Source organism: Eriocheir sinensis, chromosome 50, assembly GCF_024679095.1.
Source record: "Eriocheir sinensis breed Jianghai 21 chromosome 50, ASM2467909v1, whole genome shotgun sequence".
Classification (NCBI taxonomy): Eukaryota; Metazoa; Arthropoda; class Malacostraca; order Decapoda; family Varunidae; genus Eriocheir; species Eriocheir sinensis.
Window position 1 is genome coordinate 6,182,661 of NC_066558.1, and position 22,148 is coordinate 6,204,808.

A 22,148-nucleotide genomic window follows, 5' to 3' on the forward strand; every position below is an offset into this window, starting at 1 on the left:
CTCGCGCTACCACGCTGTTGAAGAAAAATTTAGTGGTCTGAATTAATTTCTTTATCCTTAAATTTTGAGTCATGATTTGCATAAGAAACATGTCATCGATTATAAACAATTTCGATTCGTCCACACTCGTAAAGCCGTTGAATATTTTAATACAACGCCCTGAATCTTCTCTTTACTCTACCCCCACACGACCTCTGCATGTAACGAAACATTCGAGCAATTAATCCAGACTGGGAAAGGTTTTGCCGGCGCCGGGGGATCGCAGAGTGAGGCTCGCCCAACAGGCTTGTCTCGTCACCACACTGAAACATTCGAGCAGTTTTCCTCGGAGGCGACGTTTCTCAAGAGAAAACAGCTTAAGGGACGATCGAGAGCCTTGCGTCATAAGGTTTGTTGTGCAAGGAAGAAATCATCTTTGTTTGTTGCTGCGTCAGAGCATTGCTTCAAGAATTTGAGGTTTGACGCGATTTTGATCCCCAGGCCCTTGACGCATTGAACGCTTTTGAGTTAATTAACGCCACGTAAGCATTGCGTATAATCGAACCTCTTATTTATTGTTTCAACTTGAAGGACATATGACTCTCATCTACATTAAAGGGCCTCTCCCATCCATCAAACTAATGATATATTATTGAGTCCAACGTCCACAATCGTTGATGTAAATAATGAACATTCTCTCTCTCTCTCTCTCTCTCTCTCTCTCTCTCTCTCTCTCTCTCTCTCTCTCTCTCTCTCTCTCTCTCTCGGAACAATGGCGTAAAACTCAAATGTAGACAAGTAAATTCAGACAGCACCAAATTTTTCTTCACCAACGTTGTAGTGCGAGAATGGAATAAGCTCCCACCATCAGTGGTCCAGTGTAACACGATTGACTCCTTAAAAAACAAGCTCGACCGACACTAATTCCTTCAACTTAATATTAACTGGATTGAAATGCAGCGTTTTGGAGCCTTGTGATTAATGTAGAATCACTTAAGTTTAAGGACAGGCCGCCCAGTCTGGACCATGGGGTCTGTGTGGTCTGATTTTCTATGTAAATCTATGTAAATCTCTCTCTCCGTCACTTCCTTGAACTTAATATTAACTAGAGTTGAAATGCAACGTTTTGGAGCCATCTGATTAATGTAGAATCACTTAGGTTTAAAAGGACAGACCACTTAGTCTGGACCATGGGGTCTGTGTGGTCTGGTTTTCTATGTATATCTATGTAAATCTGCGCATCTATCAAGATGAGAAGTAGATGAAGGCTTTGTTTTCCTTCTTCCTAACGGGTCATGTTTCGAGTAATTCCTCTTGCTTTCTTTCCTTCTCCCTGCCGAGTTACTTACACGTGAGGGAGACATTCATCCGGCCTTAGGCATAGTGGGGCTTGCCTAGGGGGTGGTATTAGAGAGGCAGGGAGGGAGGGAGGGAGAGGGTTTTTTTTACGTCTAGGTCTGGGTCTTGGGTCTGGAGGTGACGTAACATGCCATGGCCGAGCAGGAGCAGCCACGACGCGCCTGCTGCCTGTCCCTGCTGAACAATGTCCTCCGCGGGTCCCAGGGCGGGGCGGGGCGCGGCCAGATGAGTCCCTGGGCGCTGGTGTGGGTGTTCCTGTGCGGGGCGGCGTGTGCGGGGCTGCTGGGGGCGCTGCAGGCGTGGTGGGCGGGCGTGCAGCAGCGGCCCCAGGTGCTGTCCGCCTCCCTGGGGGTGCTGCCGGCCGGGGCGGACCTCTCGCTCATGGACGAGGGCTACGTGGCCATGGCCCTGCTGGGGGACCACGCCGACCACCCCTTGGCCGCCACCACCACCACCACCGAGCTGGAGGACCACCGTGAGTACCGCACCTCAGGCCTCACCCGGGGTTGTCTGGAAGTGCACCCAGCCACTCGGGGGAGAGGGGGAAGGGGGGGACACAGTTTTGGGTGTTTCGGGTAATAGTGAAGAGAGGGTAGCCACCTCTTGCAAACTTAATACTTACAATATGGATTCTTTTCTTGGCGAAGCCCCCCCATTAGATAGGTTCTTAGGTTAGGTTAGTTTAAGTTTATTCAGTATGGAGTATGGGCCAGCAGAAATACGCAGGACAGGATGGGGCGGCAGCAGGGGTGGTCCACTACACAGGCCATTGTTAACCCTTTCAATACGGTGACGCCGACGTCGGTGTCACCATGGGCGTTACCGTATGGAAAGGGTTAATCCTCTTCTAAACCTCTTAATCCTTTTCCATTTCCTCTTAATCCTCTTCTAAACCTCTTAAGAGGAAATGGAAGAGGATTAAGAGGTTTAGAAAAGGATTAATCCCCTTATTTCCTCTTAACCCTTTCCAGTGAGGTTCAGGTGGGTTAGTAAATTGACAGTAGTGCACGGTGGTCTGGGCGGCAGAAATACACGAGGATCAAGCCTCTACCTGTAACCCTCTCACCCAGTAGTGGGGGATTCTGGAGCTGCCCTGTGTAGGCCACCTGGCCTCTTGCAGTTTCCCTATGTTCTTATGTTCTTATGTTCTTATACTGTGACACCGACGTCTGCATCACCATATTGTAAGGGTTAACAGATGGGAGTGAGATGAAATACTATCTCCATAATAAAAAGCATCATATATTGTCCAGAAATATGCAGTCAGTGTCTCTGCTTCCCTCTCAAAGACAATCTGGTATTTTCTGTAAATCTTTCCTTTATTGCATTTTCCTATTTTTGGTGTATTTTTTATTTTCATTAAGGTTAGTCAAGGTGGGTGCATACACCATAGCTGTGTGTGGCTGTGGTGCTCATCTCCGATTCATTGGCCTTTTGAGCCTGTGGTAGGTGAGACCCAGTTACCCTGGGACAAGGGCCTGTGCAACATCCAGGGTTACCACAGTTTACCTTCCCAAAGTCTCCCCAGCTACCCATTTATCGTCCAGCCCAAAAGGGAGGATGAACAGCTGGGTGGGCTGCACAATGACTGCCGAGGCTGGGATTCGAACCCAAGCCCATGGAGTGATAGCCAGGGACACTGACCACCAGACCACGGAGGTTTGACGTGTATTGCTGTTGGTTTTCCTATTTCCAGTGTTTCTTTCCCTTCCATTTGATAGTTTTTAACCCGGTAGCAGCGGGGATCATGTTTCTTAATGGTCCCTCTAAGCGAGAAAAAATGAGAAAAAGTCACCCCTCACACAAACCATTTCATAATATATATCAAAGCATTTGTGATCATTTTATGTATTATTTTTTGGGGGGGAGTTAAATCATGGCACAAATTTGGCCTGTTGCTGCTATATGGTAAAGCCACAAATTTGGCCCGTCGCTGCTACCGGGTTAAGCTCTTTTTTTTCTTGTGCAGATGAATAGTAACTGAAATATGACGATCCACACACACAGACACACCCTCACCCAAAGCATACCCAACGGACACAAAACCAGACCCTCAGTGCATCAAGAATACAGAGCAGCGCACATTTTAGTTTGCACCGACAAACCCCAAGACTACGACCTACACTCTTTAACATTTCAGCGCCCCAGCACGCACATTTGACGAGACTTGCGCAGGAGTTGAGGGCATTTCCAGGGGTAGTATTTTTATGACCCTTGTGGTAGTTTGACCCCTCTTCTATACCATGAACCAGTAAAAACACTCATTAGAACCAGGTTAATCTCCTTTTCAGCCTTTGGGAATAGTTGATGTGAAAGATGGAAGCGTTTGAGAATACTGATCTAAACCCTTAACCCTTTCCCCTCAGATGCACAAATCGAGGCTCTTAACACACTCAAGGCTGCGAAGGAGTTGGTGTTCTCGGGGAAGAGTGCGAGAGCGGGCCGCCTCCTGGAACACGCCCTCTCCCTGGCCCCGCGACACCCTGAGGTATTGGTGCACTATGGGGAATATCTGGAGCACCACCGCAACGATGTCATCAAGGCCGATAAGCTGTACCTCCGCGCCCTGGCCGTCTCCCCTGCCAACTCACGGGCCCTCAGGTGTGTAGTGGGAGGTTTCGTAGACGTCGTACTTGTATTTATTAACCCGTCCGCTGCGATTGACACGGATTTGGCCTTCACTGGTAGCCTGGTAACATACACTCCCAGGTCTTTCTCTGCCTCTGTGGTGGATAGTGGAGTGTTTCCCATGTGGTATTGGTGTGCTGGATATCCCTTCACTGGTAGCCTGGTAACATACACTCCCAGGTCTTTCTCTGCCTCTGTGGTGGATAGTGGAGTGTTTCCCATGTGGTATTGGTGTGCTGGATATCCCTTCACTGGTAGCCTGGTAACATACACTCCCAGGTCTTTCTCTGCCTCTGTGGTGGATAGTGGAGTGTTTCCCATGTGGTATTGGTGCTGGATATCCCTTCACTGGTAGCCTGGTAACATACACTCCCAGGTCTTTCTCTGCCTCTGTGGTGGATAGTGGAGTGTTTCCCATGTGGTATTGGTGTGCTGGATATCCCTTCACTGGTAGCCTGGTAACATACACTCCCAGGTCTTACTCTGCCTCTGTGGTGGATAGTAGTGTTTCCCATGTGGTAGTGGTATTGGATATCCTTCACTGGTAGCCTGGTAACATACACTCCCAGGTCTTACTCTGCCTCTGTGGTGGATAGTGGAGTGTTTCCCATGTGGTATTGGTATGCTGGATATCCCTTCACTGGTAGCCTGGTAACATACACTCCCAGGTCTTTCTCTGCCTCTGTGGTGGATAGTGGAGTGTTTCCATGTGGTATTGGTGTGCTGGATATCCTTCACTGGTAGCCTGGTAACATACACTCCCAGGTCTTTCTCTGCCTCTGTGGTGGATAGTGGAGTGTTTCCCATGTGGTATTGGTGTGCTGGATATCCCTTCACTGGTAGCCTGGTAACATACACTCCCAGGTCTTTCTCTGCCTCTGTGGAGTATAGTGGAGTGTTTCCCATGTGGTATTGGTATGCTGGATATCCCTTCACTGGTAGCCTGGTAACATACACTCCCAGGTCTTTCTCTGCCTCTGTGGTGGATAGTGGAGTGTTTCCCATGTGGTATTGGTATGCTGGATATCCCTTCACTGGTAGCCTGGTAACATACACTCCCAGGTCTTTCTCTGCCTCTGTGGTGGATAGTGGAGTGTTTCCCATGTGGTATTGGTATGCTGGATATCCCTTCACTGGTAGCCTGGTAACATACACTCCCAGGTCTTTCTCTGCCTCTGTGGTGGATAGTGGAGTGTTTCCCATGTGGTATTAGTATCCTGGACTTTACATTTTTCTTCATTGAATTGTTGCAGCCACTTTTTGTTCCACTCCTGTAGCTTGGTGATGTCTTCTGGTAGGAAATCCGCAGTCAAGGGATTAAACATTTTATATTACCTACATTTCATTGAAGCTTTTGTTAGGTAGGCACGGCAGTTTGTCAGGTCTTATTTGTGTTTGCTTTTTCTATTATTATCATTATCATCATTATCATAAGGAGAGTATCAGACACCTCTCCTCCTGAAATTGACCTCTCTTTCGGCCACTCCTCTGAACTCTTTTATAGGAGCAGCAAGTAGAGGGCTTTTTTCCCCACCCCTAATCACACTCCCACACACTCCCCACCCGTAACCACACTCCCACACAGAAACCGTCGGCGCACCCAGCCCCTCGTGGATGAGAAGGACGTGGCTCTTCTAGCGCGGATAGACAATAAGCGGGACGACTTGGCACGCATCCCCAGCTCGTCGGCGGCCCTGCGCAGGATCAAGAAGGAGGCGTATTTCCAGCACATCTACCACACGGCCGGCATCGAGGGGAACACCATGACCCTGGCACAGACCCGCATGATCCTGGAGACGAGGCTCAGCGTGGGCGGTGAGTCTGGGGTGGGGGATAAGTTAAGGAAGAAAGAGAAGAAAATTAACCCGGTAGCTGCGGGGATCATGTTTCTTAATGGTCCCTCTAAGCGAGAAAAATGAGAAAAAATCAGCACTCACACAAACCATTTCATAATATATATCAAAGCATTTGTGATCAGTTTATGCATCATCTATTTTGGGGGGGTTTATATCATGGTAAAAATTTGGCCCATCACTGCTACCGGGTTAAGTACACAGAAAGTAAAACAAATAAGAAAGTAAGTAAAGAAATGATGCTAAAACTGTGCTAAAATTAGTTATTGGATGGGTATGAGGGGGGAAGGGGTAGGTAAGTTAAGGAAGAGACAAGAAAATAAAGTACACGGAAAGTAAGACAAATAAGAAAGTAAAGAAATAATGCTAATACTATACAGAAATTAGTTATTGGATGGGTACGAGGGGGGAAGGGGTAGGTAAGTTCCTTTATCGACTTTTATCTTCATTTAATTATCTTTATCACCCCCCCCCACACACACACACACACACACACAGGCAAGAGTGTGATGGAGCACAATGAAATCCTCGGGCTGGACCTGGCGCTCAAGTTCATCAACACGACACTGCTGCACCGTGTGGGCCGAGTCACCCTGCACGACATTCTGGAGGTCCACCGTCGAGTCCTCGGCCACGTGGACCCCATAGAGGCCGGCCAACTCAGGACCACGCAGGTGAGAGGGGGGGGGGGTGGAAGCAGGGTAGTGGAGTGGGAGTCGGTAAAAATATCGCCGGCTTCTTTATGATATGTGTGGTGGTGTGTGGTGTGGTGAGGTTTGATTTGCCTACCACTTCTTGGATGCAACACACACACACACACACACACACACACACACACACACACACACACACACACACACACACACACATAGGGCATAAAAAACAGCATCTGATAATTGATTTTTGCTTCTGTATACATGCATTGCTTATAGGAGTTTATTTCTTCTTTTTTATTCCTTTATTCACATTTTCACCACCACCCCCATCACACACACACACACACACACACACACACACACACACACACACACACACACACACACACACAGCAATAAAAAAACATCATCATATAACAGACTTCCTTGCATTGTTTATCGAAGTTTAATATCACAGTTTTATTTTTCGTTCTTATTTCCTTATTCACCTTCTCACCCCTCCTCCCCCATCACACACACACACACACACACACACACACACACACAGCAATAAAAAAACATCATCTTATAACAGACTTCCTTGCATTGTTTACCGACGTTTAATATCACAGTTTTCTTTTTCATTCTTATTTTCCTTATTCACCTTCTCACTCCTCCTCCCCCATCCCCCATCACACACACACACACACACACACACACACACACACCAATAAAAACACATCATCATATAACAGACTTCCTTGAATTGTTTATAGAAGTTTAATACCACAGTTTTCGTTTATATTCTTATTTTTCTTATTCACATTCTCACCCCACCTCTTCCTCCCTTCCCCCGTCTCCCCCCACAGGTGTACGTAAGCGACCACATTCCCCCGCCCCCCACCCGCCTCCAGGTGCTAATGGAGGACTTCGTCGCGTGGCTCAACTCCCCCGAGGCCCAGGCGCTGCACCCGGTCCGCTACGCTGCGCTGGCCCACTACAAGCTGGTCTTCATCCACCCATTTAGCGACGGGAACGGACGGACCGCCAGGCTCATCATGAACTTCTTACTGATGCAGGTGTGTGTGTGTGTGTGTGTGTGTGTGTGTGTGTGTGTGTGTGTGCAAAAAAGATAGCTGAATGAAGGTGAAGGAAAATAAATGAATGAAGAGAAACAGGAAAGGAAGGCGATATAAGATAGATAAAAAGGAAAAAAATATGAGAGGAGGAAGGAAAGAAGGAAAAGTGTGTGTGTGTGTGTGTGTGTGTGTGTGTGTGTGTGTGTGTGTGTGTGATACCTGAAGAATATCAAGTCATTTTGCATGGATGAAATATTAACAGGTAGAGAGTGTTGCCAGAAAGGAGCATGTGTGTGTGTGTGTGTGTGTGTCGGGTGTGTTAACGAGTGCCTTACCTGTACTGACCCCACACCTGTCCACAGAAACACCACACTCCACACCTGTAAGGAAAGTAAATGACAGACAGACCTTAATGAGAATGGACAGGTAGACACACACACACATCTTTTCTTGCTTTCTTTCTCTCCTTTGTTTTTTTGTTATTTTTACTTATTTATTTACATTAAGGGATGCGGCTCAAGGGCAACAAAAAGAGTAAGAAAAATTAATAAAAAAAAGCCCGCTACTCGCCACTCCCACCTCCTCTTGTGTGTCCATTCATTCTTATATTTTCTTTTATCTTCATTCATTTATCGTCATTACACACACACACACACACACACACACACCAATTTTCAAGTGATGCTGTTGTTAGTAAGCATCGATCACCATATTGTCCGTTTTCCATTCCCAAGCAAAGAAATTCACACGTAACAATGGAATAAAACGGAACATGATATTTAGTAATGGAGAGTGTATCTGTGTTGAGAGTCCATTGAAACTACACCCTCTCACATCTTCCCCTTCCCTTTCCTACCCGACTACACACACCTGCCTACACCTCCCCTTCCCTCCCCCAGTACACCAATACCCACCAAGACCTCACTCACACAACCCTCCCCCACACCTTCCCCTTCCCTCACCCACCAAGACCTCACTCACACAACACCCTTTCTCCCACCCACTAACATACACCCACCTACACCTTCCCCTCACCCACCACACCCACCAAAACCTCACTCACTCAACCATTTCACCCATCTACACCTCCCTTCTCACCCAGCAACACCTCATTCACCCTGTATCTTCTCCTTCACCTCCCTCATTCTCGACACTCAAACCCACCACCTCACTCAACACCCTCTCTCTCCCCCACACACAGGCCGGCTACCCCCCAGTCATCATTCGCAAACAGGACCGGATGCTGTACTACGACTGCCTCCAGCTGGCCAACGAGGGCGACACGCGGCCGTTTGTGCGTTTCGTGGCCCACTGCACGGAGAAGACCCTGGACGTGTACCTCTGGGCCACTAAGGAAGCATTGCCGAAGATCGAACAGAGGCGCGATGAGCAGGGACGGCAGGAAGAGCAGACACAGCAGCAGGAGTGGAAGGCGGATCACAGACAGCAGGAGGAGGAGGGAGATGATCAACAGGACCCGCAAAAGTCCGCTAGCAAGGTGTACCTCCACGACGACCGCCATGACGAGAGTTCCGACAGTGAGCGGAAATTCGTGTTTACCTCCGTGGATGATATTCTGCCATGGGAGGAGGTGGAGGAAAGGGAGAGAAGTGGAGGAAAGACGTCTCCTCATCCCTCACCTTCCGCCTCTCATGGAACTGAGGATCATATACTAATGGAGGGAGGAGAAGAGGAGGAGGAGGAGGAGGAGGAGGCAGAGGTGACAGATGCCGATGGAAGAGAACAGCTGTGGTTTGTGGGGGAGGAGGAGAGAGTGCGAGTGAGAGGAGGAGGAGGAGGAAAGGACAGCAGAATAGACAGCAGTAGTAGTAGTAGGATAGACAGTAGTAGTAGTAGTATAAGCAGTGGTAGTAGTGATATTGAGCATGATAAGGTTATTCGGTACCTTATATCAGAGGAGAGGTTGGCGGCATTTGAGGAAGGGGTGACTGAAGAGGGCTCACCAAGGGGACTTTAGCCAGTCTTCAATATATCGTCACCTCACTTCTTCACCCACTTAAAAAGATGCTCCTGAAGGTTAACGAGACTTTCCGGGACTGTTTCGTGATCCTAGTGATAGTTTTAAACACTTGTGGAAGTTGCTGGGATGTTCTAGGACTGTTTCATGATCCTAGTGATGGTTAAAAACACTCATTGAAGTTGCTGGGACATTTTGGGACCCTTGTGATAGTTTTAAATACTCGGAAGTTACTTGGACTTTCCGGGACTGTTTCATGATCCTAGTGATAGTTTTAAACACTTGTGGAAGTTGGTGGGACTCTCCGGGACTGTTTCGTGGTCTTAGTGATGGTTTAAAACACTCGTGGAAGTTGGTGGGACTTTCTGGTACTGTCTCATGATCCTAATGATAGTTTTAAATACTCGGAAGTTACTGGGACTTTTCGGGACTCTTGATATGCTAGTTATATATTTAGAAGACTCCGCTATTTGAAAAGACTCGTGGAAGTTATTGGAACTCTCCGGGATTGTTTCGTGATCCTAGTGATATTGTAAAGTCATGGAAGTTGGTGGGATGTTCTGGGACTGTTTCATGATCCTAGTGATATTTTAAAGTCATGGAAGTTTGGTGGGATGTTCTGGGACTGTTTCATGATCCTAGTGATATTTTAAAGTCATGGAAGTTTGGTGGGATGTTCTGGGACTGTTTCATGATCCTAGTGATATTTTAAACAGTCATGGAATTTCTGGGATATTCTGGGACTCTTGTGATGTTAGTGATAGATATACAAGACCCCTATTTGAAAAGACTCATGGAAGCTACTGGGACTTTCCGGGACTGTCTCGTGATCCTAGTGATAGTTTTAAACACTCATTGAAGTTGGTGGGATGTTCTGGGACTCTTGTGATCCCAGTGATATATTTACAAGACTCCCCTATTTGAAAAGACTCGTGGAAGTTAATGGGACTTTCCGGGACTTTCGTTATGCAAGTGATAGGTTGACATGACTTCACTGTTTTAAAAGACCATCATGGAAGTTACTGGGATGTTTGGGACTCTTGTGATCCTTGTGATAGTTAACATGACTCCTGTTTGAAAAGCCTCTCGATGAAGTTATTAGGACTTTCCGGGGCTGTTTCATTATGCAAGGGATAGTTTTACATGACTTCCTCCCTGTTTGAATAGACCCTCGTGGAATTTGCTGGGACTCTTCTGATGCAAGTGATAGTTTAACACGACTCTCCTGTTTGAATAGACCCTCGTGGAAGGTGCCGGGGCGTTCTGGTACTGTTTCGTGATCTCGTAGTTTTACCCGACTTCTGCGCCATGAATGGGAAGATCACTCGGTCGCAAAAGCCCAGTTAGTCTTCTCTGTGGCCTTGGGAAAGTTGTCGTAATGGGAGCCTGATAGGTTTAATAATGTGGACCTCTAAAGGCGGCGTCACACTGGACCCTAATCTGGCAAGCACGAGCTTTTGCTGTTCCTGTTGTCCTCACACTGACGAACGACGAGCGGCGAGCAACATCGTATACAAAGCCTCAGCCATGGCGCCTATTACATCCACGCTTCAGATTACGGTTAAGTGTGCAGCTGTGATGGCATTACTTGCCCATAACTGAGGATGGTCCCTGACTAGCTATTAAAGAGTGCACAATACCGGAGGACCAGTGAACTCTTGAACTAGGAGGAGCGGAGGTGACCATGGCAAGTGTTTATATCACCAGGGCAGTCTTGGTCTTGGAAATCAAAATTAAAAACAACACTACTTTTCACAATATTATAAAATATTACAAACACCATCAAACATAAAACGAGTATGTAAATAAGTTCTCTAAAATCATGGGTATACGGATCCAATACACTTGGCAATATATATTATTCACACATCGGTGCACCAAAGAGCTCATTCGCCTGCCTGCTCGCGGCTTACTGAGCTGCTCCTCGTTCAAACAGTGAGCTAAACACAGGAGCAAGCCATCCTGCCAGCAAAACCTCGTGCTCGCCAGATTTGGTCCAGTGTGACGCCGGCTCAAGTTGCTAATGGGGACTTAAATTCAACAACAACATCAACACAAACAACTTCTGCTCAAACACAAACATCGAAAAAAACAGGTTACATACAATATCGCAAACAACAACAGCAACGCGAACAATGTCAACGCTCCCAATAGCAACACAAACTGACTGAGATGACAAGTCAGTGCCGTGATAGAGAGAGAGAGAGAGAGAGAGAGAGAGAGAGAGAAGCCATAGTATAACAGGAAGGAAAAAAGGGAAGAATTTGAAAGAGAAAGAGAGAAGGGAAAAATAGGAGAGAGAGAGAGAGGAAAGAATATGATAAAAAAAGAGAGAAAGAGGAAAGAAAATAAGAGAAAGAGAGAGAAGGGAAGAATATGAGAAAAAAAAAGAAAAGGAAATAATATGAGAGAGGAAGAAAGAAAGAAAAAAAGAGAGAGAGAGAGAGAGAGATCAGTTTTCCAATAAAGACTAGTTTACATATAGGTCATGTGTGTGTGTGTGTGTGTGTTGCAGAGTATTTTTATATCCTAGAAAGTTTACAGTTATCCACAAAGCCAACTCTTCTATATAATGTCCTTACTATCATTGTCATTACTGGTATTTAGATTTTACTTACGGTATTTTGTGATTTTATTTATTATGGTAACACTGAGCTCCGCGATGTAGTGGGTAGTGCACTTGCCTTCATTCCTCTCTTCCTCCTCCTCTTCTTCCTCTTTTTCTGTTCCTCAACTTTCCTTTACCTCTTCCTCCTCCTCCTCCTTTTCTGCTTTCATCTCTTCCTTCCTCTTCCTCTTCTTCCTCCTCTTCCTCTTTTTCTGCCTTCTTCTCTTCCTTCCTCTTCCTCCTCCTCTTTTTTTGCCTTCATCTCTACCTCTTCTTCCTCCTCCTCCTCCTCCTCCTCTTTCTATTTCTCCATTTTCACTCTCCTTCATCCCCCTTCCTCTACCTCCTCTTCTTCCTCCTCCTCCTCCTCCTCTTTTTCTGCCTTTTCAATTTTCTTTACTTTCTTTCTCTTTCTCTCTATGTGTGTGTGTGTGTACGTATGTTTCTAATTCATTCATTCACTATTTCTTGATTTAGCGACTAAGTATTCCATAAAGGTAAAACTATATAGTAAAATGAGAATACAGGTTTTTTAGGTAACCCCTCAGTCGTACTTTTTTTATAGTAAGCCCACTTGCCACACACACCTTACCTGTCCAATCTACTTTACTACTACTACTACTACAATGGTCTATAGGTAGCGTTTCTTAATTGTACTTTTTTTTATAGTAACGCCACATAGCTCACACCTCCTCCTCGGACCCAACCAATACTCTGCACCAAAGACGAGGGAGGTTGACGGGAGTTGTTTTCATCACCAAGTGCTTCGAGGAGGTTGTCACGCACGATGTAAATACACGTTTTAACCCGCACCGTTTCTTGCAGTATTCTTAGTCGGGCCTTTCCGCCGCCCTCCGTTCAGCGCTGCCAGATTGTCATTCTCCGCGCCGCACTGTTTTCTCTGCCCTCTGTCCTGAAACGATCGCAAAAAAAATACATATCTTGAATTCACGTTTTTTACAAGATCTTCAGTTGACTCGTATCATCTGAAATTGACCCTCATTTGGCCACTCTCTTCTGCCTTTTATAGTAGTGCCACTGGGCTATTTTTATTTGATTTTACTTATAACTATCACAAAAGAAACATCTATAATTGACGATTTTTTACAAGAATTTCAATTGATTCGTACTATCTGAAAATTGACCCTCATTTGGCCACTCTCTACTGTCTTTTATATATCTTCCTCCACACACTGTAATTTTCACTCTCTGACCCATAACTATTGTCAAAAAAACTATAATTGACGGTTTTGACGAGAACTTCAATTGACTCGTACCCTCAGAAACTGCCCTCTTTTTTTGGCCTTTTATAGTAGTGCTAGTGGGCTATTTTTATTTGATTTTACTTATAACTATCACAAAAGAAACATCTATAATTGACGATTTTTTACAAGAATTTCAATTGATTCGTACCATCTGAAAATTGACCTCTCTTTTGACCACTCCATACTGTCTTTTATAGGAGTAGTACAAGAGTTTTTTTCTGTTTTTATTCACATTCACATTCATTTTCATTTTCGCATGGGTCCGTCAGTTTTGGGTACGATTCCGCTACGTGCGATGTTCGAAGGACGAGAATCTGGCAGCGCTGTCCTTGTTCTGTGATAGATTGATGAGCCGTTACCGTCGCCGTATCGTGCGTTGTGAATATCATCGTTACAGAGCTCGTATATAAGGTATGTCTGCCATTTCGTACACACCATAACCCGGTAGCTGCGGGGATCATGTTTCTTAAAGGCCCCTCCAAGCGAGAAAAATGAGAAAAAATCATCACTCACGCAAACCATTTCATAGTATATATCAACGCATTTGTGATCAGTTTATGCATCATCTATTTTTGTGGGTTTATATCATGGCGAAAATGTGGCCCATCGTTGCTACCAAGTTAAGAGAGGGGGAGACAGAGGAAGAGACGGATAGATTATGTAAAGAAAGACGATAGAAAAAGCAGAGAGAGTAAAGGAGTAAACAGAAAGACAAATAAAAGAGATTGAAAGTAGAGGATTGAAGGAACGGATGATTGGATTGTGGAAGAAATAGATGAGATGAAACTGTTGGAGAGAAGAAAAGAATAGACAAATAAGTTGGTATGGATAGACAAAGAGTAGAAAGAGGGAAATACAAACTCCGCTTAATTGGTCCGTTTTTTAGTAAATGGAACGTGTGTGTATCAGAAATGGCAGACACACCGCACTATTTTATTTTTGGGGTAATTTATTTGCTGTATTTATTCCTGTATGTGTTGTGTGCATGGGACATCACCACCACCATCACCATCATCACCTCCTGTCATCATCATATAGCCAGTGTTCAGACTTAGGCTACCTGACACCCACCTACCTGTTGGCACCTTTTATATACCTGTCCAATTAACTCTGGCACATATTTTTACCTGTCTGATTATATGGCACACACCTTTACCTGTCCAATTTACTCTAACACACCTTTTTACTTGTCGAATTTACTCTTAACACATCTTTTTACCTGTCCAATTTACTCTAACACACCTTTTTACCTGTCCAATTTACTCTACAGCACACCTTTTTACCTGTCCAATTTACTCTTAACACCTTTATCTGTCCAATTTACTCTAGCATACCTTTACCTGTTAATTGACTATAACATTCCAGTGCCTCTCTCTTCCCTTCCCCTCTTCTTTCCTCCCTTTAATTTCCCCACTAACATAATCATTCTCATCCTCCTCTTGGGCAGCTTTTCCGATACCCTACGCCCCTGTCCACCCAGCAGTGAATGGGTACCAGGTATTAATCGGGGGTTGTGTCCCGTCTCCTGGGATCTGTTCTCTTCTCCTGTAATTCCTTCCCCTTCTGTCTCTCTCCGGCATATGACCACAGATGTTGCGCCGACTAAACGAAACTTTCCGATTTTCCTCATCCTGTTCACCTCTTCATAACCACACCCCTTTTATTTTTATAGGCCTCACATTATGATTATTCAGGGGCAGTGATTAGTATTTATTTTTTATTTTTTGCAGCTTCCTTTACTGTAAAAAAAAAAAAATTGAGGTTCTGTCTGTGCCCGATCCTCTATTTTTTCACCTCCATACTTAGGTTCGTAAGTCCTCTGCAGCCCTCACTCTCCTACCTGTTAGAGGAGCTGCAGGTGTATGCCAACCCTACCTACTTTAATTTATGTCATAGATTTGTATTTATTTAGATGTTAAGAGCCACTTTCACAGTTTGCCATGGCGGGTTAGTCAGCCTCCAAGCCATTACCAAGGACTTTGAAAATTCCTTGTGTAGTGTTTTGTGTTCATGTTGAAGTTAAGAAATTTGAGGAAGCCATACGGGAAGTCTTTTGTGTATCTTTTTTTTTTAACATCTTGTAATGCCGTTGTATTGCTCAAGAACATATCAGTCACTTTGGCCGAAGGGTCTAAATCAGTGGTTCCCAATCTTTTTTGTCCCATTTCCCCTTTCCAGTCACTTTTTCACCTGTGGACCCAAACATCTTCCTGTCATTTCGCGTGCCACTCACGACCATCCCAAGGGCCAAATTTGTCATGTGAGCCGCATTCCAGCATAATACATTTTAAGCCCTTCACTCCGGCGACACTGACGTCCAACGGCGTCACCATATGGAAAGGCTTAGTCCTCTTCTAAACCTCTTAAGAGGAAATGGAAGAGGATTAAGAGGGATTGAGAGGTTTAGAAGAGGATTAATCCTCTTCCATTTCCTCTTGACCCTTTCCATACGGTGATGCCGACGTCTGCGTTATGGATGGAAAGGGTTAAAATAATTAGAATCTCCATGGACCCCTGTTTGTGAACCACTGGTCAAAATGGTAGTGACGAACGCTTGATATTTTAAACATTGTATTAGTTTTCATCAACAATAATGTGGCTGATTTGTCCTTTTTACTTGTATTTCAAGGCGTGGTTAGTTGGTCGGTTTTGTTGACCTTTTATGTCACTTTTTACGGCCCAGTTTGTAATTTGTCAGCTGTGAAAATCCAACACTTCTTCCCAGACTTGAAAAAGCCAAACCAGCCACATAACTTAATAAATACTAATACATACGACATTTAGAAAGTCTGGCGTAGCCTTCATCAGCGAGGTGTTTTAATCACGACCAGCTGTTTTTATCTTGTGTGGTCCGTTCCGAAAAAGCCACACATCGTAAGTCTTGTAACGTCACCTCTCCATTAGAATAAGATTTGCTCCAATTTTCTAAGGCAGGTTATGAATGCCCTTGTTATCCTTCATATTAAATGCCACAGTCTATTCCGCCCAAGGTGAGAAAACGTCAGGAAGAGAAGGGAGGGTGTAGCTGCTTTAGTGCTGGGATTGAAGGGCAGTTGATCCGTTGAGGGCTGGGCAAAATCTAGCTTCAGGGCGGAGGGGAGCAGGCGAGGCTTCTCTGACGCATTCTCACCTTAGGCTAAATAGAGTATAAAGCAATGTTGTTAGTGGTGGCAGCCAAGGCAACACACGGGGCTGGACTCCTTATTCAGACGTCAATACATACCACAAACCCAGCAGTGACCATTTATTCCCCTGTGAGACATTTATGTAGTCAAATGTAAATTATTGAAAGGCAAGTGTGGCGTAGGGCAGAGAAGGGTCGTGAGGGACCGAGCCATTTTTGTACACATGATATCAGGAAGGCAAATATATAATTGTCGTCTCCGCACACTGAATTGGTCCAGAAATCCCGCCCCCTCCATAGTAACATTGACTAACTCCATATCGGTCCAAGTCAGTGATATGAAGAGGTGAAGAGGAGTAAATAGAAAGACAGAAGATGAATCAGTCCAATCAGTTCTCTTAGTTTCAGGGAGGGGAGGATGGGCGGCTTCTGGACCAACTTAGTGTATGGCATCTATAGAACAACCATTTTTTCCCTTGTGTAATATTGAAATATGAGAAAAGCAGCAAATATTTAGTCTGAAAGGGTCTTTTTTTTTTTTTGTCACTAGGTTAACATGCATGGTTTAAACTGATACAACTGGCACGAATTTCCTGGCGTTACTCAGAGCACCTCATGACTGGTGTACGCCCATGCTGAAGGTAAACAAAGATCAAGCCTCTACCTGTAACCCCTGAAACTACATGTCACCCATTGCGAGTAGTGGGGGGATTCTGGAGCTGCCATGTGTAGGCCACTCAGCCTCCCCATGTTCTTATGTGCTTACTCTGATACACTACCCATGAGGTAAACCATGGCCCTAAATACACAAAACTTCCAGGAATTAAAATCAAGCGTCCTTAAACTGGGTTCCTAAATATGTGAAACTCCCAGGGATCAAAATCAAACATCCTTATAAACTGGGCTCCTAAATACATGAAACTCCCAGGAATCCAAATCAAACATTCTTATAAACTGGGCTCCTAAATACATGAAACTCCCAGGGATCAAAATCAAACATCCTTATAAACTGGGCTCCTAAATACATGAAACTCCCAGGAATCAAAATCAAACATCCTTATAAACTGTGCTCCTAAATACATGAAACTCCCAGGGATCAAAATCAAACATCCTTATAAACTGGGTTCCTAAATATGTGAAACTCCCAGGGATCAAAATCAAACATCCTCATAAACTGTCCATAAACTGTGCTCCTAAATTCATGAAACTCCCAGGAATCAAAATCAAACATCCTCATAAACCGTCCGTCATCACCATTTATTTTAGTCCATGTTTCACCCCAACACCACGCAGCGCACGGCTCACTTAGGCGATGAACTCGTAGGGGAGCGGCGTCAGGAACTCTGGCTTGTTCTTGGTGACGTTGACCTTGTGGGCGGGCCGGGGCTGCGCGGGCTGGCGCTTGCAGATGACCTTGACGCCCTTAGCCTTGGCCTCGTGCTTGATGCGGTCGTTCTCCTTGACGCGCTTCTTGAAGTCCTCGCGGCAGCGGGAGTGTGTCAGGTGCTCCACACGCACATTCAGCCTGGGGTGGAGAGGACAGGGTTAAGTATAAAGAAGTCAGATATGAACACACACCATCATAGCATTTAAACTTACAAAGGGCCTGGAGGGGAGAAAACAGAGATGAATTTATACTTATGCCCTGTCTACATGATCAGGCACTACCCAATTATGTGAACAGGGCTTAAGAAATCAAACATGAATGCACAATCATGGCATTTAAACTTGCAAGGGCCTGGATGGGAGAATATAAATGCAATTATCTTTATCCCGGTAGCAGTGACAGGACAAATTTGTGCCAAGATATAAACCCCAAAAAATAGATGATGCATAAACTGATCATAAATGCTTATGAAATGGTTTGTGTGAGTGATGATTTTTTTTTTCTCACTTAGAGGGACCATTAATCTATAGTCAGTTATATGCCTCTCTTCTTTGCTTGCATGCACATGTGTGTTCAGAGTTGAATGTTAACACACTTTCCAGTGTGCAGGGGATGATCAGCCACACTGGGGAACTGCGGACATCTTCTGTAGGTTGTATTGCCAACTGATGGTCCCAGCAGGCCCAGGCGAGGGCGCGTGTTTATAGTGTTGAAACCTACACTCTACGGGAGGAGATGAGTGCCTGGAGCTGCAGCCGGCTAGCACCATCAGCAACACGCATCAACAACACTTACTGCGGCGTTTAGCAAGAAACATGAGCCACGCTGCTACCGGGTTATACTAAGAATCAGAAATGACTGCACACCATGGGCCTGAGGCATGTAGACAGGGAGGACTTGCAGCTAAAGGATGGGGCAAGGACAATAAGGGGAGATGGTCATAAAGTGAGGAAAACAAGATGCAGCAAGGATGTAAAGAAGTTTGGCTTCCCCACGAGAATCATTTATACTTTGAACAGTCAGGACATGGAGATATTAGGAGCTGAGAATGTCCAAAGCGAGTTAAATGAAAGGAGATATGGAGACGGGACAAGGCTGGTGAAGGTAAAGTTGGGAGCATACACTATAGTCCATGAGGGAAAATAAGGAAGCTGAATGCAAAAATGGAGTACCTCTTGGGCAGGATCTTTCCCTTGACACGCTTGTTGACGATGACGCCCACGGCATGTTGGGTCACGTTGAACACTCGTCCGGTCTTGCCGTGGTAGCACTTGTGGATAAGACCCTTCTGGAAGGCTCCGTTGCCCTGCACACAAGGAAGGAAGGATGGGATAAGGGAACATGACATGGTAAGAAGCAGCAGAGTCCTGGAAACGTGAATTACCAAGTTCATGAAGGTAACACATCCAAATCAAGGAAAAATTCAATCAACAAAACATTTCATTTAACAATCCAGGCTTTATCAAGAAATTAGAAACAGCATTTTTCAGCCAACCAAATAATGAAAACATTCTTAGTGAACTATAATTTGAAAACATGAACAGAAGAGGAAATCAAACATTGTATTCAAGAATTTTGGAAAAATATTTAAAGGTCATGAAGAAGTGTGCACAACCAACCATAGGAACACCAAGAGGAGGGGCCGGGCATTACAAAGGCAATCCCTCAGAACTGAACTGAACCAAAATATACCACCACCACCGCCGCCTCACCTTCAGGTCCACGATGTCGCCGACCTTGTACACACGCAGGAAGGTGGACAGGTGCTCTGTGCCATTTTTCTTGAAGGCGCGCGCAAACATGTTGCGCGTACCGCGCCGCAAACCCTTGGAGTTAGTCATCTTGCCGGTTCAGCTGTGGAGGGACAAGTGAGGTTAGGTCAGGTGACAGACACGCTAAAGGTTGTCAATGTTTCCTTAGATTTAATTCAATTCTTATTTTTAAAAAAAAGGTAATGGTTTTAGCAAAAGGTGAATAGAAAAAAAAAGTTGCGTTCATGGTTTTAACAAATGGTGAATGGATTGTTAACCCCTTCACTATAGCCACGCCAAAACAGGGCCCCGCGCCATATCCAGGATCGCCACACGCTCCAAATTTCAAATGTCGCTATTGAATATAACAAGTTTTCAGCCATAAACTCAACATAATCATCATGTATTATATATGAAAACATGCAGAATTAAATGGTGCACATTAAGAAACAAATTATTTGATAATTTTGAAATGTAAGCATAAATATAGAAAATAACTCGTATATTGGCTAAGGCGAGCCAGGACGCAGCATGCACGTCCTCGGATATGGTACGGGGCACGCAAGGACGCAGTAAACGCGTCCTAGTGTTGAAGGGGTTATAATCTAATAGAAAAAAGAAAGTGCCAGCCACTGAAGTTGGTGACTGTAGTTTTACCAAATGACTTGGCAGTAATTATACTGTAAATATATTTGCATCAAACCACAGTGATGCTCCAGCCACTTCCTCGAACCCAAACAATACCTGGCATAAATACTGACTCCTGTGACACCGCGACTAAAACTGCTGCTGGGTGGGCACCGCCACCTCCCTGAAGCTGACTAAAGGGTGAAAATTAGTGAAGCTTTTGAGAGGAGGCCGGACAAGTTCTTGGAACGCTGCCAGACAAGCTTCCTGTCCCACATGGCCCTGCCACACAATTCCGCCCATTATTTTGGGCAAGTCATAATGTCCTTCCATTAACTGATGGGCTGGCGTGCCAGCAGTTGCGGGCTATCCATCTATGTACTACTGATTGATGAACCATGACAGTAATTTGGGGAAGCCAACCAGGTGAGCCTCCTGAGGACCAAGATCAAACTCAATTCCTGACCAAATTCAGTACACCTAGACAGAGGTGTGGAGGTGGTGGACTTCCCAGTCGACCATGGTGGAACTACCAACACTTGGACAAGTAGGCAAGGTTCCTGGAGCCCGCCTCAGCTGTGCTGCTAGCAGGCGGAATAACCCAAAGTAACGCAGCAGCACACCTGGACACACGCTAAAACACTTGGAACTAAAAGAAATTTCACGAACGGGAGTAAAAAACGACCGTTACCGTTGATGAGGTTTGAAGCCCCGCGGGGCCGTCAACAAAAATATTATCCTCAATGCACATGTTTGTAGCGTGGCAGGCAAGAGAGAGCAACGAAGAGTCCATAAACGAGGAAAATACTAAACCCAACACCAGGCGGGCAGTGTGTGGCCCGCGGCGAGGCCTGGCCCAGCATGTGCCTGTCATAACACCTCTTTTGGCCACCACCCACGGCCCATACCACCTTATTACCCTACATTAATTATGGCCTAGAGTCTCATCAGTCTAATTCTCGTCCATGTGGCTGTAAATACATGCATGAAGGGAGAAAATTGGAAAAATAAGGCGTGAAGAAACGGGCCGGGCTACTCACACGAGGCTCAGGGAGGAAGGGAGAACAGCGTCCGCCGCCACGCCGTCAACACGCGATCCACACTTATTTGTAGGTAGATTTTTACCTTTATTTCATTTCTTCTTTGTTCTTTAAGTTCGATTAATTTATTTTTGCATTGTTTTTGTTGTATTTTGTTTAGTTTGTGTTGTGTTTTGTATTGCTCGCGGCGTCAACACCGTCATTCAGACTTATTTTAGGCATATTTATACGTTTATCTCACTTGTTTTCTATTATTTGGCCTTCATTGATTTATTTTTGTATTGTTTTTATTGTATTTTGTATTCTTTGTATTGTATTTTGTGTTATATTTTGTATTTGTGTTGTATTTTGTATTGTGTTGTATTCTTTTGTATTTTCTCTTTGTATTTTTGTATTTTCTCTACTACTTCAGTCATATTTATCTACTTTATTTATTATTTATCGTATTTATTTGATAGATATATAGATAGAGAGATAGATAAACTTGAACTTGATGTCACAGGTGGCTTGAGAGATAGATAGATAGATAGATAGATGATATGTAGATAGATAGATAGATAGAGAAAAATAGATAGATAGATAGATAGATAGATAGATAGATTGATAGATAGAGAAAAATAGATAGATAGACAGATAGATAGATAGAGAAAGAGAGAAAATAGATAGATAGATGGATAGATAGGTAGATAGATAGATAGATAGACAGATAGATAAAAATAAATAGATAGATAGAGAAAAATTGATAGATAGACATAGAAAGATAGATAGATAGATAGATAGATAGAGAAAAATAGATACATAGACAGACAGAGAAAAATAGATAAATAGATAGAAA

At 44.6% G+C, this 22,148-nt stretch overlaps 2 protein-coding genes and 1 long non-coding RNA gene across 7 annotated transcripts; 2 read left to right on the forward strand and 1 right to left on the reverse strand.

The window, feature by feature from the left end:
• Positions 1–915: 915 nt before the first annotated feature.
• On the forward strand, positions 916–16,617 carry LOC126982316 (protein adenylyltransferase Fic-like). 4 transcript variants are annotated; one of them, XR_007735047.1, is made up of 7 exons: positions 916–1,813; positions 3,705–3,939; positions 5,552–5,781; positions 6,318–6,493; positions 7,324–7,533; positions 8,735–10,115; positions 10,176–16,617. XR_007735047.1 is itself a non-coding variant. In XM_050834316.1 (6 exons), the coding sequence occupies exons 1-6, from the start codon at positions 1,471–1,473 to the stop codon at positions 9,509–9,511; spliced, it is 1,971 nt and encodes a 656-aa protein (XP_050690273.1). In that variant the 5' UTR covers positions 916–1,470; the 3' UTR covers positions 9,512–16,617. The 4 variants fall into 4 exon arrangements, 1 of the variants encoding a protein (XP_050690273.1); XR_007735048.1 differs by having other exon boundaries at positions 8,735–10,057; positions 10,117–16,617; XR_007735049.1 differs by having other exon boundaries at positions 8,735–10,057.
• LOC126982326 (uncharacterized) lies at positions 3,966–5,512 on the forward strand. Of its 2 annotated transcripts, XR_007735102.1 has the most exons (5): positions 3,966–4,245; positions 4,343–4,441; positions 4,536–4,634; positions 4,732–4,830; positions 5,029–5,512. It is a non-coding gene; the product is annotated as an uncharacterized LOC126982326 (long non-coding RNA). The 2 variants fall into 2 exon arrangements; XR_007735103.1 differs by lacking the exons at positions 4,536–4,634; positions 4,732–4,830.
• Positions 16,618–17,744: 1,127 nt separating the features above from the next.
• Positions 17,745–21,418, reverse strand: LOC126982320 (60S ribosomal protein L21-like). Its single transcript, XM_050834320.1, has 4 exons — positions 21,314–21,418; positions 19,608–19,749; positions 19,068–19,201; positions 17,745–18,033 (listed from the first exon to the last, which is right to left on the reverse strand). Exons 2-4 carry the CDS (start codon positions 19,734–19,736, stop codon positions 17,814–17,816), a joined length of 483 nt encoding a protein of 160 aa, XP_050690277.1. The 5' UTR covers positions 19,737–19,749; positions 21,314–21,418; the 3' UTR covers positions 17,745–17,813.
• Positions 21,419–22,148: the final 730 nt, after the last annotated feature.

Bases quoted from the DNA above. Each gene is read 5' to 3' on its own strand.
- LOC126982320 (XM_050834320.1), bottom strand. From the start codon at position 19,736: ATGACTAACTCCAAGGGTTTGCGGCGCGGTACGCGCAACATGTTTGCG. The intron at 19,202-19,607 runs GTGAGGCGGCGG...CCTTGTGTGCAG, and splicing joins GCGACATCGTGGACCTGAAG to GGCAACGGAGCCTTCCAGAA. The intron at 18,034-19,067 runs GTACTCCATTTT...TCTCCACCCCAG, and splicing joins GGAAAGATCCTGCCCAAGAG to GCTGAATGTGCGTGTGGAGC.
- LOC126982316 (XM_050834316.1), top strand. From the start codon at position 1,471: ATGGCCGAGCAGGAGCAGCCACGACGCGCCTGCTGCCTGTCCCTGCTG. The intron at 6,494-7,323 runs GTGAGAGGGGGG...CTCCCCCCACAG, and splicing joins GCCAACTCAGGACCACGCAG to GTGTACGTAAGCGACCACAT. The intron at 7,534-8,734 runs GTGTGTGTGTGT...CCCCACACACAG, and splicing joins TGAACTTCTTACTGATGCAG to GCCGGCTACCCCCCAGTCAT.